This window comes from Lampetra fluviatilis, chromosome 46, assembly GCF_964198595.1.
Source record: "Lampetra fluviatilis chromosome 46, kcLamFluv1.1, whole genome shotgun sequence".
Lineage (NCBI taxonomy): Eukaryota > Metazoa > Chordata > Hyperoartia > Petromyzontiformes > Petromyzontidae > Lampetra > Lampetra fluviatilis.
Window position 1 is genome coordinate 2,569,913 of NC_136320.1, and position 13,949 is coordinate 2,583,861.

General features: G+C 61.3%; 1 protein-coding gene across 1 annotated transcript in view; it reads left to right on the forward strand.

Moving 5' to 3' along the window:
• Positions 1 to 13,537, forward strand: part of LOC144947658 (inactive tyrosine-protein kinase transmembrane receptor ROR1-like) — a 78,683-nt gene extending 65,146 nt beyond the window's left edge. Inside the window, 7 exon segments of the mRNA XM_078876916.1 lie at positions 4,002 to 4,201; positions 7,710 to 7,931; positions 9,121 to 9,147; positions 9,149 to 9,498; positions 9,726 to 10,129; positions 10,180 to 10,201; positions 10,442 to 13,537. Coding sequence (XP_078733042.1) covers positions 4,002 to 4,201; positions 7,710 to 7,931; positions 9,121 to 9,147; positions 9,149 to 9,498; positions 9,726 to 10,129; positions 10,180 to 10,201; positions 10,442 to 11,381 — 2,165 coding nt within the window. The 3' untranslated portion in view covers positions 11,382 to 13,537.
• Positions 13,538 to 13,949: the final 412 nt, after the last annotated feature.

Sequence of the window (13,949 nt, forward strand, 5' to 3'; positions counted from 1 at the left end):
TACACGTATGTCGCAAAGCGTCGCGGCAGCAGCCACAACAGCGACTGCCCGGGCCCCGCAGAGGAGCGTTGTCGCGTGCACAGCCACCGGAGTCGAGGTCGTTGATCTCATTTGTCATCCGTGAGGAGCCTCCCATTCTTCTCGGCAGGTTGACCCTGAAGCCGAGAGCCCTGACCCGCTGCCCCCCGCCCCCCCCCCCACTGCCTCCCTTTTTAAGGAGCTTCAATTATTCACTGTTTAAGCAGAAAACGTTGCCGCCGTGCTTGCGCTCGCGCGCAGTCTCTATCCTCCGCCGAACAAACCGGCTCCTGTTTCAGGCGGAGATTCCACCACGGCGTCCAACAGGATCACCTAGGCCGCGGGATGATTTCATTTGCTCATGAATGAGCATTCCCCCACAATTTTTTTTCCGGGGGCGCAGGGGGCCCTCCGTTGTCGAGTTATGAAGCGCGGAAATTTTTATTCGGAAGCTCGTCGCCAGCGAGCAAGCGCGCACAAGCGTGTGTTACAAAGCATGGCTCCTGGTGCCCCTCCCCACTTCCTGCACCTCTCATAAGCGTGGTTGGCTACATACGGTGCAAAAGAAGTTCAACGTACGTGCACGCATGGCTCTGACGATGGGGTATGCAAAGAACCGTTTCAGATATCGCTCGCAACTGATGATAACCGTGGCCGGGAATTGAACTCGGGTTGTCTGCTGGGTTGGTAACACACGCGGTGCATTAGCCACGCCGCGGCTGCCGCCACCCAAAGGATATCAAAAGTGTCCGATTTTTTCCGCCCGACTTTCTACTCGGGCTGTCGGGATGCTGCCACAGCGGCGGTGTGACATTCGGCCACCACACCGGACTTGCAATCCAGAGGTCGCCGGTTTGACTCCATCTCCCGGCGCGCGCGGCCGTTGAAACAGTGGGGACGAGTTTCTTAAATTCCGCCTCCCCCCCCCAACCCCGCCGATCACCTCTGTCCACCCCCAGTGGTGTAAATGGTCACATCCACGGTTAGTCGTGCGGTGGGGGTGGGCTAAGGTGTGGCGACTACCACCTCCTTCATAGACATCTGTCCAGTGCGGACAGAGTAGGCCGCCAAATACCGTCTCCTGGAGGGACTCGCCAAAAGCACCCTCTAGTGGAGGCCCTTCGGCCGAGCAGTGGCGCGAGCGAGCGATTGCAGGGCTGCACCTTTGCCTTTGACAAGGAGCGAGGGTGGGGGGGGGCTTCCACCGGGCATGCTCGGTCACCGTGGTCCTCGTAGATTCTGAGCAAGCAGGCTCTGCCCGCCAGAGCCCAACCACCGCTGCATCCCGAATGCCGCTCTCTGTTGTTCGTGGGGGGGTGGGGCGGCATTGGGGGGGGGGGGTGATGCAGGGTTCCAGGCAGAGTGGAGGAGGTCGCTTGCCTCACGTTCAACCCTCTTAACGGTACATTTGAGGCGAGCTCACGGCCACCCGCACCGCCACGCCACCCCAAGCCCATCTCTCTCCTCTCTCCATCCCAGCTCCTCCTCTCTCCTGTCACTCTCAATCTGGGCTCCTCCCCCGCCCCCCTCCTGTCAATCTCCCCGTTCTGCGCATGAATCACCCCCCCCCCACAACACACAGCGCCGAACCGAGGGAGGGGCGGAATGAGGGGGGAGGGGGGGGGGCAGAGGGAAGTGGGGGGGGGCTCGCAAGGGCAGCTACAGGAGAGATGGCGGTGAGTGGGGATGGATAGGGAGACACCAGAGAAGGGTGGGTAAGAAGGAAGAGTGTGCGAAGGTGGGGGGGGGGGGTGTGACGGGGGGGGGGAGTGGGGTGAGGGGGCAGGTCACATCGAAAACCCAGTGCAGCTGTGGGCTCAGTCTGCTGCCCGCCCGGCGTTTGACGGATGACCTCTCCCGATGAGGGCTGACATGCTGGCCCCGGTCGGAAATTCCAGCCGCCCAGACACAGCCGGGGAAGAATGAGAGAGAGAGAGACAAGAAAGACTGCACAAGTTCAAATTTACGTGCACCTCAATATTAAGTGTTGTCACAGCATGGGTGCGGGGTCTGGTTTTTTGCACTGGCGCTCACATTTTCATGATCCCCCCCCCCCCACCGTGCCCAGATCTTCCAGGTTCGGTTCAAAAGCGAGGGGAAAGGAATCCGCGCTCCGCCGCCGAGCCAAGCGCGCGTTTTTGATCCCCCCCCACCCGCTTTCCCCTTTGTTTCCCACCAACGTGGAGCAGAGAGTGGGGGTCTTGCACTGGCCCCAAGAGGGTGTGCCCCCCTCCCCCGCCGCCCCCCGCCGTCCAGGTTCACCTGGGGGGCCCCGTCGGTGGCGAGTATCTCGACCGGTCCTGGGACTCGACTAGGGCGACCCGGCCTTAAATGGGCGGTGGGGCCTTGTTGTAAAACATCGGACTTGGGGAGACGAAGGCAGCTGGGTGCGGGGCAGGTCACACACCACCCCGGCCCCTCCTGTGCCATGCCGGCCTTCATAGGCGCTTTCGCCAACGGCGTGTGCATGGGTGAGGGGAACTGCTTTATCTTTGTCTCCACAAGGCCGGGCGGTAGAGAAAGTGTGAGGAGCTGTACAATGGGAAGTTTTGCTGCTGGTGGTGGTGCTGGTGGTGCTGCTGGTGTTGCTGGTGGTGGTGGTGCTGCTGCTGCTGCTGCTGGTGGTGGAGGTGTTGTTGGTGTTGCTGCTGGTGCTGCTTCTGGTGGTGCTACTTCTGGTGGTGCTGGTGGTGCTGCTGGTGGTGGTGGTGCTACTGCTGGTGGTGGTGGTGCTGCTGCTGGTGGTGGTGTTGCTGCTGGTGGTGGTGGTGCTGCTGCTGGTGGTGGTGGTGTTGCTGCTGGTGGTGGTGCTGTTGCTGTTGGTGCTGGTGGTGGTGGTGTTGCTGCTGGTGGTGGTGTTGTTGCTGTTGGTGCTGCTGCTGGTGGTGGTGTTGTTGCTGTTGGTGCTGCTGCTGGTGGTGGTGGTGGTGGTGTTGCTGCTGGTGGTGGTGTTGTTGCTGTTGGTGCTGCTGCTGGTGGTGTAGCTGCTGCTGTTGCTGCTGGTGGAGGTGCTGCTGCTGTTGCAGAGGCCGAGGCAGCTTCTTCTGCTGGTGCTGGTAGTGATTGTAGTGCTGCTGCTACTACTGCGGCAAGAGGTCGAATGAATTGAGGCTCCGGGTTTATGAATCGGCGCTCTGGCGGCCGCCGCTAATGAGCAACACGTGCCCCCGCCGGCGGCGCAAGCGACGCCGGCGATTTTCTGTGGGGAAAGAAAAAAAAAGTCGACTCGGTGGTGAATGGCGACCGCGCGTCGTCGTCGTCGTCACTGTTGTTGTTGTTGTCATCGCTGTTGTTGTTGTCGTCGCTGTTGTTGTTGTTGTCGTCGCTGTTGTCGTTGTTGTCGTCGCTGTTGTCATCATCGTTGTCGTCTTTGTTGTTGTCGTTGTCGTCACTGTTGTCGTCACTGTTGTCGTCATCATCGTTGTCATCGCTGTTGTCATCATTGTCATTGTCGTAGTCTTCATCGTTGTCATCGTTGTCGTCACTGTTGTCGCCGTCGTGGTCGTCACTGTTGTCGCTACTCTGTGTGAGCAGGGGTGACGCAGCCGGGTGTGTGCACCGTGCACTACAAACCGTGAGATCAGAGTTCAATTCCCGGCCTCCGCTTGACATCATCAGGGGAGTGCTGTCTCAGAACCCGGCACGGGGGCCCTCCCTTAAGTATCCTCGGCTGTAAATGAGTGCGTGGCGCAGGGCTGCATTCAGGCGGCAGGAATTTTTTTTGCACCGAGACCTGGGACCGGTATGCACACGTACGTTGACCTTCTTTCGCACCGTACGTAGCCAACCGTGCCAACCAGAGGTGCGCTATTGCTGTGTTCGACTTCATCGCAGGAGACTGTACAGTACTAATAGGCCTCGGCTGACCGGGAAGTACATGGAGTCGAGTCCTCGGCACGGGTTGGGTGGGGAATCGACAAGCGGGAACGGCGACCCGCGGTAGTGACGGTGGCTGCTGCTGTCGTGTGTGTGCGCGCGCGCAGCTCCGCGCGAGAACAACAAGATGGAGATCGTGTACATCCTCATCCCCAGCCTGGCCGTGCCGGCGCTGGTCGCGCTGCTCTTCTTCCTCGTCTGCGTCTGCCGCAACCAGCGCAAGTCGTCGGCGGCGTCGCCCCGCTCGCAGGCCAAGCCGGTGGCGCGCCACGACATGGAGCTGTCGCTGCTCACGCCGCACAAGCAGGTGAGGGAGGCCGGGCGGTTGCCTTGGCGGGACTCGCCTGGCCCCACGTGCTCCGGCGGAGGTGCCGTGGTGCCGCGGTTTTGGCGGCAATAAGGAACCAGTGGACCCCGTGGTGCTCGTGGCCGGGAGAACGGTCTCTCCCGGCGGCTGCCGCAGTGGGGAGAGTACAAAAACAGATGTTGGGCGAAACGATCGGCATCGGCGCATAAAATACACCTCCGGCATTTAATTACACTCGCGGTCCCACTCTACCACTTCGATTTACATGCCAGCTGCGTGCGTGCGTGTGCGTTTGCGAGCTCGTATGCGGAGTTTCGCAGGACACTTTGAGGCGTCGAGCCGGCGTCGAGCCGGCGTCGAGCCGGCGTCGAGCCGGCGTCGAGCCGGCGTCGAGCCGGCGTCGAGCCGGCGTCGAGCCGGCGTCGAGCCGGCGTCGAGCCGGCGTCGAGCCGGCGTCGAGCCGGCGTCGAGCCGGCGTCGAGCCGGCGTCGAGCCGGCGTCGAGCCGGCTCGAAGGGCCCCCCCCAGGGCCCCCCCCCAGGCCCCCCCCCACCCCCTGCATCCCCCACCCACCCTCCCCCTACGCGCGAGGGTGCCGCTCGCGGAATTCCCGGCGCTGCTCTCCCGCGTGCCGTCACCTCCTCGCCCGCTCCTCGCGAACGCACGATCTTTGCGCTTGCTCGCTGCGACGTGTCCTGCGATAGACAATGGCGATTACTCTCCTGCCACCGTCGCCCTGCGATGAGTAAGGGCCACTGCACAGATCATCGCCTGCCATGCGTCGGTGTTTTCTCCCACGGTGTGCGGCGTTCTTGGCCCTCGTGAGTTTTCGCGGTCCACACCTTGCGCGCTGCTGCCAACACAGTGGCGCGAAAATGTTTCTCGCTGCGGCACGTGGATCGGAGGCAATGAAAGTGGCACCGAGGCCTGTGAAGTGCGCGAAAGAAGAGCGGAGGAGTCGCGAGCGGGGAACTAAACTCCGCGGCAGGGAGACGAGCACGAGGCCGAGTGAACGTGCTGAGTTGGGGACACCGTCACTCAAGCCGAGTGGACCCGGGTGGCAAAAGTCGCTAGCGGGGACGAGCCTCATATCGTGGGGGGGGAGTCGCTCGCCTGAGCACCCGGCACGGAGATGGAGCGAAATCGTCTGCTCCTGTGCAGGAGCTGGATGGGTTGCTGTGTCGCGCGCGTCCGTGACGGGATGGCGACATCCCACGTGGCGGCGAGCCATGGTCCAGCACCTCTCCCTCCACGTTACTCTCCGCCTCGTGCTACTTCCACGCGGAGGGGGTCGGCTGAGAGCGTCGGCTGAGAGCGTCGGCTGAGAGCGTCGGCTGAGAGTGTCTTTGGCAGACCGTCATCCAGCAGTGGATGGGTCATGGCTACCGATGACGGCGAGAATGTGTTGGGGCTGCGGGCACCCGCGAAAGGGGGGGGGGGGAGGGCAGGGTCGGCGCTTGTTCTCGAGAGCGTTTAGCCGCGTGCCCGGGAGGTCGACACGCTAACGGATGTTTACGCGCACGCACGCGCGTGTCTGCGCACGTTTGTCCCGGCGGCCCGGCCACTCGGTCAGACTTCCACTCGGGGATTTATGGGCGCCCGATTTACACGAAAGTCGTCCCTGTGTTGTGACGGAGCTCGGGTTCTGGCTTAAACACCCTCCTCCTCCTCCTCGGCGGGAGCAGATGGTTGCGATAAGTGGCCACGGCGACACGTGGAGGCACTTAAGGAGACGGGTGGCGGGGTCACGCGGGGTCACGTGGGGCGCCGCTTAATGGCGTGGCTGAGCACGGCTGGCCTCGCCGGGGCCGCGCCGAATCTCGCGGGGAATGGGAGAGAGAGAATGCGGGGGGGTCACCCCAATCCTCCCCACCCCCCCACCCCACCGTTCTACTTACGCGTGCGTGAGCGCATCGCAACACGCACCTGCGCGACCCGCTGCACCTGCGCGATTAAAGAAAGACTTGGGCAGGAGGGGAGACCCTCCCGCGATGGAGTCCATGAGGCTCGGCGAGGGAGCGGAGGAGCGGATGGCCGCTGCAGTGCGAGACGTGGGCTGGGCCAGCGTTGACCACGCAGCCGGGTTGCCTCGGAGGGGGCTCGGCAAATGCGTCCGGGACCTGTTGAAGTGAATGCGACCAGAGGGCCGTTGCGCAACCGCGCGGAGTGCCAACACACGCACACAGACGCAGAGGCGCCATCGTGTAACCAATGCGGACTGGTCGGGGTTAACTGCACAACGGGATGGTGTGGCAAGCACCGTACGTAGTGCTGATGGTTCCACGCCGCACCGTTTTAATTAGGAAGCAACTGGAGCTATGCGCTTTTGAATCCATCTAGATCAAAAAGTAATTTCTTTAAAACTGCTTTTTTGTGTTTAATGGTCCTTCCCCCGCACCTCCCAATTAACACGTTTGGCTACGTACGGTGTGAAAGAGGTTCACCATACATCGACTCAACATACAATTAAGGCTGGTCTGACAGGTGATGCCCTAAGTTGGTTCAAATCCCACTCGCACAAGACGTTAGTTATGGCTGGGAATTGAACTTAAGTTTCTGGGATTGTTCATAAAATTTGAATCCCAATCTGGGATCTGTGGTCCTATGAGCCATTGGTCTGAATGTGGTGCTGAGCAGCCACCACTCCCCCCCCCCCAGCCGGTGCAGATGCGGCGGCTGCGGTGCCGGTACCTGCCCCGTGCCACAGCAGAGTCGGACCATGTCTCCGGGGAGTTCGCTTGGCTCTCTGCCACCTGCCTCTCCCTCTCCCGCCTCTCTCTCACCCTGCCGCCTGCCCTCTGCCGCCTGCCTCTCTGCCTCTCCTGCCTGCGTCTCTCTCTGCCTCTCTCACCTGCTGCGGCAACTCCAGCCGCAGGTTTTCAAAAAAATAAGATTTCCAGGAACGGGCCGAAGAGAAAGAATAACACGCACGCTTCCCAGAAAGCTCCATGGAGCTGGCTCTCACGTGCGTGGATTTCTGCAGCGAAATATCAATTTCCTTTTAATGTATTTATATATATAGTACGTTGTTGCATGTGTAATATGTATTTATATTTTGTTCCATTGCCGTGATGGTTACCATGACCACACTCGCAAATGAAAACTCATTTCTTAAGAACGGATGTTTGTGTTAGTTTGTTGTCCTTCCCCGTACCTCCGATCTAGCGTGGTTGGCTACATATGCTGCGAAATTAGTTCAACATACATCGAGGTCACACGTTCGATTGCATGTTCCCTCCTGCCCGCTGCTGCCTCCTCGCTACCCAGCCGTGTACTTCACAGTCAATCGTCGGATTGCCTATTGCGTGGTAAAGCGTGGGTACACTTCCCACCACCTCCTCTTTCTCCGAGACGTCTGGCCGACGCGAACGAGTCAACCACGTCGCCTCTGAAAGGTCTCCCTACGGTGCCCGTGTGCCCCTTCCGCCGACGGCGGCACGAGCGAGGAATTGCGCGGGGCGGCTTCTTGACCTTCTCGCGTCGTGTTCCCTGGCTTCCTGTCGCCGCAGCTCAAGCTGAGAGAGCTGCCCCCCTCGTCGCTGCAGATCCTGGAGGAGCTCGGCGAGGTCCCCTTCGGCAAGGTCTACCGGGGGGTGCTCTACCTGCCCGGGGGGCCCTCGTCAGCCGGGGGGCCCTGCCAGCCCCCCCAGCATCCCGGGAGCTCCGCGGCCGCCCCCCAGCAAGTCGCCGTTAAGACGCTGCGGGACCCCAGTGACGCGCGACTCTGGCAGGTGCGGGTCGCACAGAACGGCACGAGCGCGATGATGATGATGATGATGGCGACGTTGATGATGATGATGGTGTAACGGTGATTGTGAAAACGACGGCGATGGTGATGACGATGGTGATGACATTGACGGTGAAGTTGTCCTTGGCACTGGCACTTTACATTGGCGCTGGGATCGTTGTGATGGTTTCTGTGAGTCTCTTGAATCGAGGGGGGAGGGGGGGGGGCGCTTCCGGGCTCCGGCGATCCCGGCAAGCAGCAGAGGACACTGTCGTGTGCTATACCACGATGGTGTTCGAAACCCCTCACACCCGCGCTCGCTCGCTTGTCCATTTACAAACTCCCCGAGTTTTTGTTCTTTTTTTTTTTGGGCCGATTTTTTTTTTCTCCTGCTCAATTTCAGGCCGATTGCACTTTCTCGTTACGAGACAGAGTACATTCGGATCTCTCGTACGGTTGTGCAACTCGTCGAGATAGAGAATGGACCACGAAAGTGGATAATCACGGATATAACTTTGAGATCATTCCAAGTGACAGCAGTCTGGCCCGCACGCAGTAAAGGGGCAGCACTCTCCTAGCCACTCTGCTATATGAGAGTAATATTCGTCGTATGATGGTCAAAACCAACGTTTAATTCTCATGAGAGCGGGCAGCGCAAAGTAGGTGCAGGGAAATGCTGCGTCACATCTTGTGCCCCATCGGGACAGCTGCCACTGGTGAGCCTTCCCCTGGCTAGACTGCAGCAGGGCATTGAAGCGGGTGGCCTCAGCCGCATTTTTCTCCCCAGCGCTAATGTTTACACATCGCAACAGGTACTCGTTTGAGGCCGAGTCGACCTAGGGGAGGCCCAGGACCGGTTCGGAATATCGTCAAAGTTAAATTTCGATTTTAAGCTTTCGTGACTGCAGGGATTCATCTTCTTGGTTCTTTCGGTAAAGTGACGTAGAATGGAAATAAAAAAAAAACATAATAAGATAATTCTCACAACGTTTCGTGGCCGAAACGTCGTGCGAATTATCTTATGTTTTATTTTATTATCTTATTATTATTTCCATTCTACGTGACTTTACCGAAAGAACCAAGAAGATGAATCGTCAAAGTTGTTTGTCCGTGACCCGGGAATCGAACCCGGGTTGCCGTGGGTTTGTGGCGCAGCGCGCTGACGGCCGCCGCATGCGCTCGCTCGCTCGCAGGAGTTCCTGCACGAGGCCCGCCTGATGGGCGCGCTTGGCGCACCCCAACGTGTGCGCCCTGCTGGGCGTCGTGTCGCCGCCGCCGGCGCCGCCGCAGCAGCAGCAGCCGCCGTGCCTCGTGTTCGAGTACCCGGCGTGCGGGGCGGGCGGCGCCGGCGGGGCCACCGACCTGCGCGAGTTCCTCATCTCGGCGGCGACGGCGGCCGGGCGGCGCAGCAACCAGGAGGGCAGCGGCAGCGGGAGCGGCGGCGGCGGAGGAGGAGGAGGCGGCGGCGAGGTGCTCGGCTTCCCCGTGCTGGAGCGCCGCGAGCTGCTCTGCTTCTCCACGCAGGTGGCGGCCGGAATGGAGTACCTGGCCTCGCGACACTTTGTCCACAGGTGAGTCTACGCTCACACGTAGGGCCGGGCCGGGCAGGGCCGGGCCCCAGCGGCCCTTGGTGCCTGTAATATTAATAATAATGATTTCTCATGGCAAAAGTGTAAAGGCACCCCCTGTGTGGCACACACTGAGTGAGCAGCCACTCGGCTGGTAGCGGGGGGGGGCAGGCGGTGGTACAATTGCGGCCGCACGCACCATCCCAACCGAGCGATTTGTGACCACACAGGGACCTGGCGGCCCGCAACATCCTCGTGTGCGAGCGCCTCCACGTGAAGATCTGCGACCTGGGCCTGGCGCGCGCCGCCTACAGCTCGGACTACGTGCGCGTGCGCCCCAACTCGCCGCTGCCCGTGCGCTGGGCGCCGCCCGAGGTGGTGTTCCGCGGACAGTTCTCCCCAGAGTCGGACGTGTGGTCCTACGGCGTGCTCCTCTGGGAGGTCTTCTCCTGGGGCCAGCGGCCCTACGGGGGCCGCCCCGACGCCGAGGTGGTGACGGCGCTGGGCGCGCGCCGTCTCCTCTCGTGCCCCGACGACTGCCCGCCCTGCGTCTACGCGCTGATGCGCGAATGCTGGCAGGAGGCGCCCGCCAAGCGGCCCCGCTTCGCCGACGTCCACGCCCGCGTCCGCGCCTTCTGGGAGGCCTCCTGCGCCGGCCCCGCCGCCGTGGCGCCCGCCGGGCCCGGGGGCGGCTGGCCAGCGAACGGCCAGGCGGCGGCGGGCCGCGAGTGGCAAGGGAACGGCGCCGCCGGAAGGGAGTGGGGCGCGCCCAACGGCCTCCCGTGCGGCGCCCGGGACTGGGTCCAGGATGGGGCGGCCGCCGGCGTGGCGAACGGCCGTTGGGAGGCGACGAGCGCCGGGAAGCCGTCGATGGCGCTGGGAGCGCCGGGGCCGTGGGACGCCATGGGCGGCGGCGGAGAGGCGGCGGCGGCGGCGGCGTCGCCAGCCGCTCGCTGTCGGCCTCCGGGTCGGCCAACACAACGCAGACCACGTCGCTGAGCGCCAGCTCACTGAGCAACTACGCAGGGCCCATGGCCATGCAGCCGCAGTACCCGCCCGTGCCGCACCTGCAGCACCACCAGCAGCACCACCAGCAGCACCACCAGCAGCAGCACCCGCAGCAGCACCAGCAGCACCAGCAGCAGCACCAGCAGCAGCACCCGCAGTTTTACCACCACTACGGTTACCCCATGCCGGGCGGCCACCCGGCGGCGCAGGCTGCTGCTGTAGCTTACTCCGGCCGGTACGCTCTACCCAACAGCGCGGCGGCGGCGGCGGTGGCCGCGGCGGCTGCGGCGCACTACCCGCCGTACCACCCGGCGTTGCAGCACCACGGAACGGCCTGCCCCGTGGCCAGCGTGAGCGCCAGCGCGAGCAAGACGAGCCGTTCCCACAGCAGCGCCAGCGGGTCGACCAGCACGGGTCACGGCGCTTCCTCGCACGCCGAGCGGGCCCACCACGCAGCGTCGGCGGGGCCGGCGGCGGGAGTCCACGGCCACGGAGGGGCCGACGGTCACATCACCTCCACGGCCAGCTCCAACCAGAGCTCCAACACGCCGCTGCTGCGGCAAGACGGCGACGAGGGGGACGACGATGATGACGGCGACGAGGAGATGGGCGATTACGGGGGGCGCGATGGGCCGCCGCCACCGCAGCAGCAGCAGCAGCAGCGTTACGCCCACGCCGGCGCCCCCTACGCTGCGGGCAGCCTCTCGCCGGCCTCCCAGAGTGCTGTGCAGCATCATCACCAAGTGCTGCCCCCCCCCTTGGGCTCCCAGCATGCCGCTGGGCAGCAGAAGGAAGAAGAGGATTCTGACGAGACGGCGCTTCTGGAGGACAGCGACGGGCCGACGGCGAATGAACTCTCCATCAAGGCCGAGCTGTGATTTGCCGCTTATCATCGCAGCACGTCAGATGCTTAGTCTATTATCATTATCGTCTGTTATTAATGATATAATCCGTAAATGGTTATAGGTATTGCACAATCTGCAGGAATTTATTGGCAGGTGCAAGACTCCCATCTGTGTGAGACTTTCCTCTTGATTTCCGATCAACAGCAGAGTGACAATGGGGGGATACCTTGCGTCCATAATCTTTTGAAGCCGCAGCTCCGTCGCCTGATGCCCTCTCAGAATCGTGTGCAACAGAGAGGGCGTCGGTGCAGTCAATACTTTACTTCAAGGAACCACTTGGCAAGTCATGAAGCTGAGCGGGCGTAAAACATCGTCCGTGAACTGTGACAGTACAGCGCCGCTGCGTCCCGACCACTAGACGCATCCACCCTCGCGAGAGCCATGACGGATGAACCCACAAAGCATCAACTTTGCACCAAGAGAAGAGTCGCGCAAATCCAGGCGGGGACTTTTTGTAACGGAAGAGAGCGAGTTGACGGATAAAATGAAAGCGTGAACTCGGAGCCGCACGGCAACAACCACGAGCGGCCCGTGAAAGCGTGACGTGTTCGTGAAACCCGTCATCGCTCCGAGCGGGCTTGCAGAGCAGCACGACGGGCTGGGGCGAGTTCCAAACGAAAAACACAAAACGTGTGCTGCGATTCCGGAATGCCGGCACGGCGGTCGTGCCGGTGGTGGGAGTTAACCTTGCTATGCAATGACGCGGGCGCAGCTGCAAACTCTTCGCTTTGCCCACTCCGCACGGCGGCGCTCCGCGCAATCGTTTCAAGAAACCGATCGTTTATATATCTGATTTTTTTTACATATATAATTTGACAGCGTAGAATTCGCTTCGCTGCGTGCACCTGCGCACACAGCGTACGCGCGGGCCTCGGCCGATTTTAATAATAATTACTCGTGGCTGCCAATTGCGCGCGCCCTTAAATAATAACACACGAGCAAGCGTAGGCTCGGGCCCTCTCGCGCCACCTTAGCCAACCCGCGCGCGCTGCCAAGCCGACGCCGCGATCGACCGATGCGTTTCGGTCGCTCTCGTAGCACACCGCGGCGCCAGCGGCTACTGCCGGAGGCGGCGGGCGGGCGCCTTGGTCATGTGCCGGGGTCCAGCTGTGTGGAGCGTGTCCCGGGGCACGGTGCTAACTGACGCCAAGGGGCTTGCGGCGACCGTCAGCCGCGGATCGAGAGCGGCCGATTGGCGTGCGTCGTGTGGGGCAATAAGACGAAGAGCGTTTTTGACGGCGGCTTTTTTTACAGAGAACAAAAACCGTGTGGGTTGGTGTTAAACATTAAACATTGGCGATCGTTCCTACGGCAGTGGAGAGGGCACGGCGGGGGGAAGGGGGGCGGGGGGATCCTTGTATTGTGTTTCCAGATGCCATCGCCACGACCTCCTCGTTTCTCAATACCCCCCCCCACCCCTCCGCTCGTCCACTCGTGTGGAGTCACCGGATCCCACTTTCTCGCTGGGAGATTTTTCCACGTCCACTGTCGCGCGACGGCGCCCTCCGAGCGGAAGAGAGCCCCTGGCCCCGCGTGTGCCTTGCAAAGAGAGAGAGAGAGCCGGTGGTTAATCGAGGCCCTCTTCACTGGAACGTTTTTTAGTTCCTCTTTCCACACACTGAATGTTATATTTTTTTTTAATCTTTTAATTACCCTCTCCTCCTCCGCAAAAAAAATTGTATTGACCCATGTACAGTCTCTATCGCAACGACAAATTCGTGTTTTTATGGTGTGCGCTGTATATAGGGAGATGCCCCAGCGGCAGAGTGAGCGGCTCGCGAACGGAAGGTCGCGAGTTCAAATCTGATGGATGGGGTCGGGGGGGGGTCGACTCGGCCCATCATCCCCTCTCTGGGGTGGATAAAATGAGCACCCGCTTTGTAGGAGGGAGTCAACAGAGATTGTCTTTTGGGGTAGACTCGCCCTTGCCACAGCAATGATGAATTCCCACCACTGGCTGCTGCAGGGCTGTCAAACGAGACATGCTCGTTTGAGCTGGAAATCTCTGTATTTGATATAGAGGCGACACGGGAGTGGTGGGGGGTATTGATGGGGAGGGGCGCTGCATTGAGAACACGGAGACAAGTGTTTGACGTTCCATGTGCAACTCTCTTCCGCGCTTCGTCCCGTGTGAGCGTGTGGGGGGGGGGGGGGGACCACCTGGGGAAGATGTGGTGGTGGTGGTGGGGTGGGGGGGGGTACCTCTGTGGGTTTAAATCCTCGAGCACACGGCATTTCAGACGAGAGTACACCGATGATGAATTTGGGCCGTGGCCAGGGTCTTCAAGGTCCCGTGCGCTGCTACCAATCACCGCTTGCTCCATAAAAGCGCTCGCCATTAGCCAGCGCTTTGCCAAATTGCTTGAAAGAATGTGTGGAGAGAAAGGGGAAGTAGGGGGAGATCGGAGGGGAAGGGGGGTGGTGGCAATTTTAAAGAGGGCGGAAGGGGGGGTATGTAATTGATAAAGTCGGCCGGTGCTGCCTGTTCTTCTGCGCTAAATATCGGGCACGGAGTGGTGAGGTCAGCGATTTACTGCACCG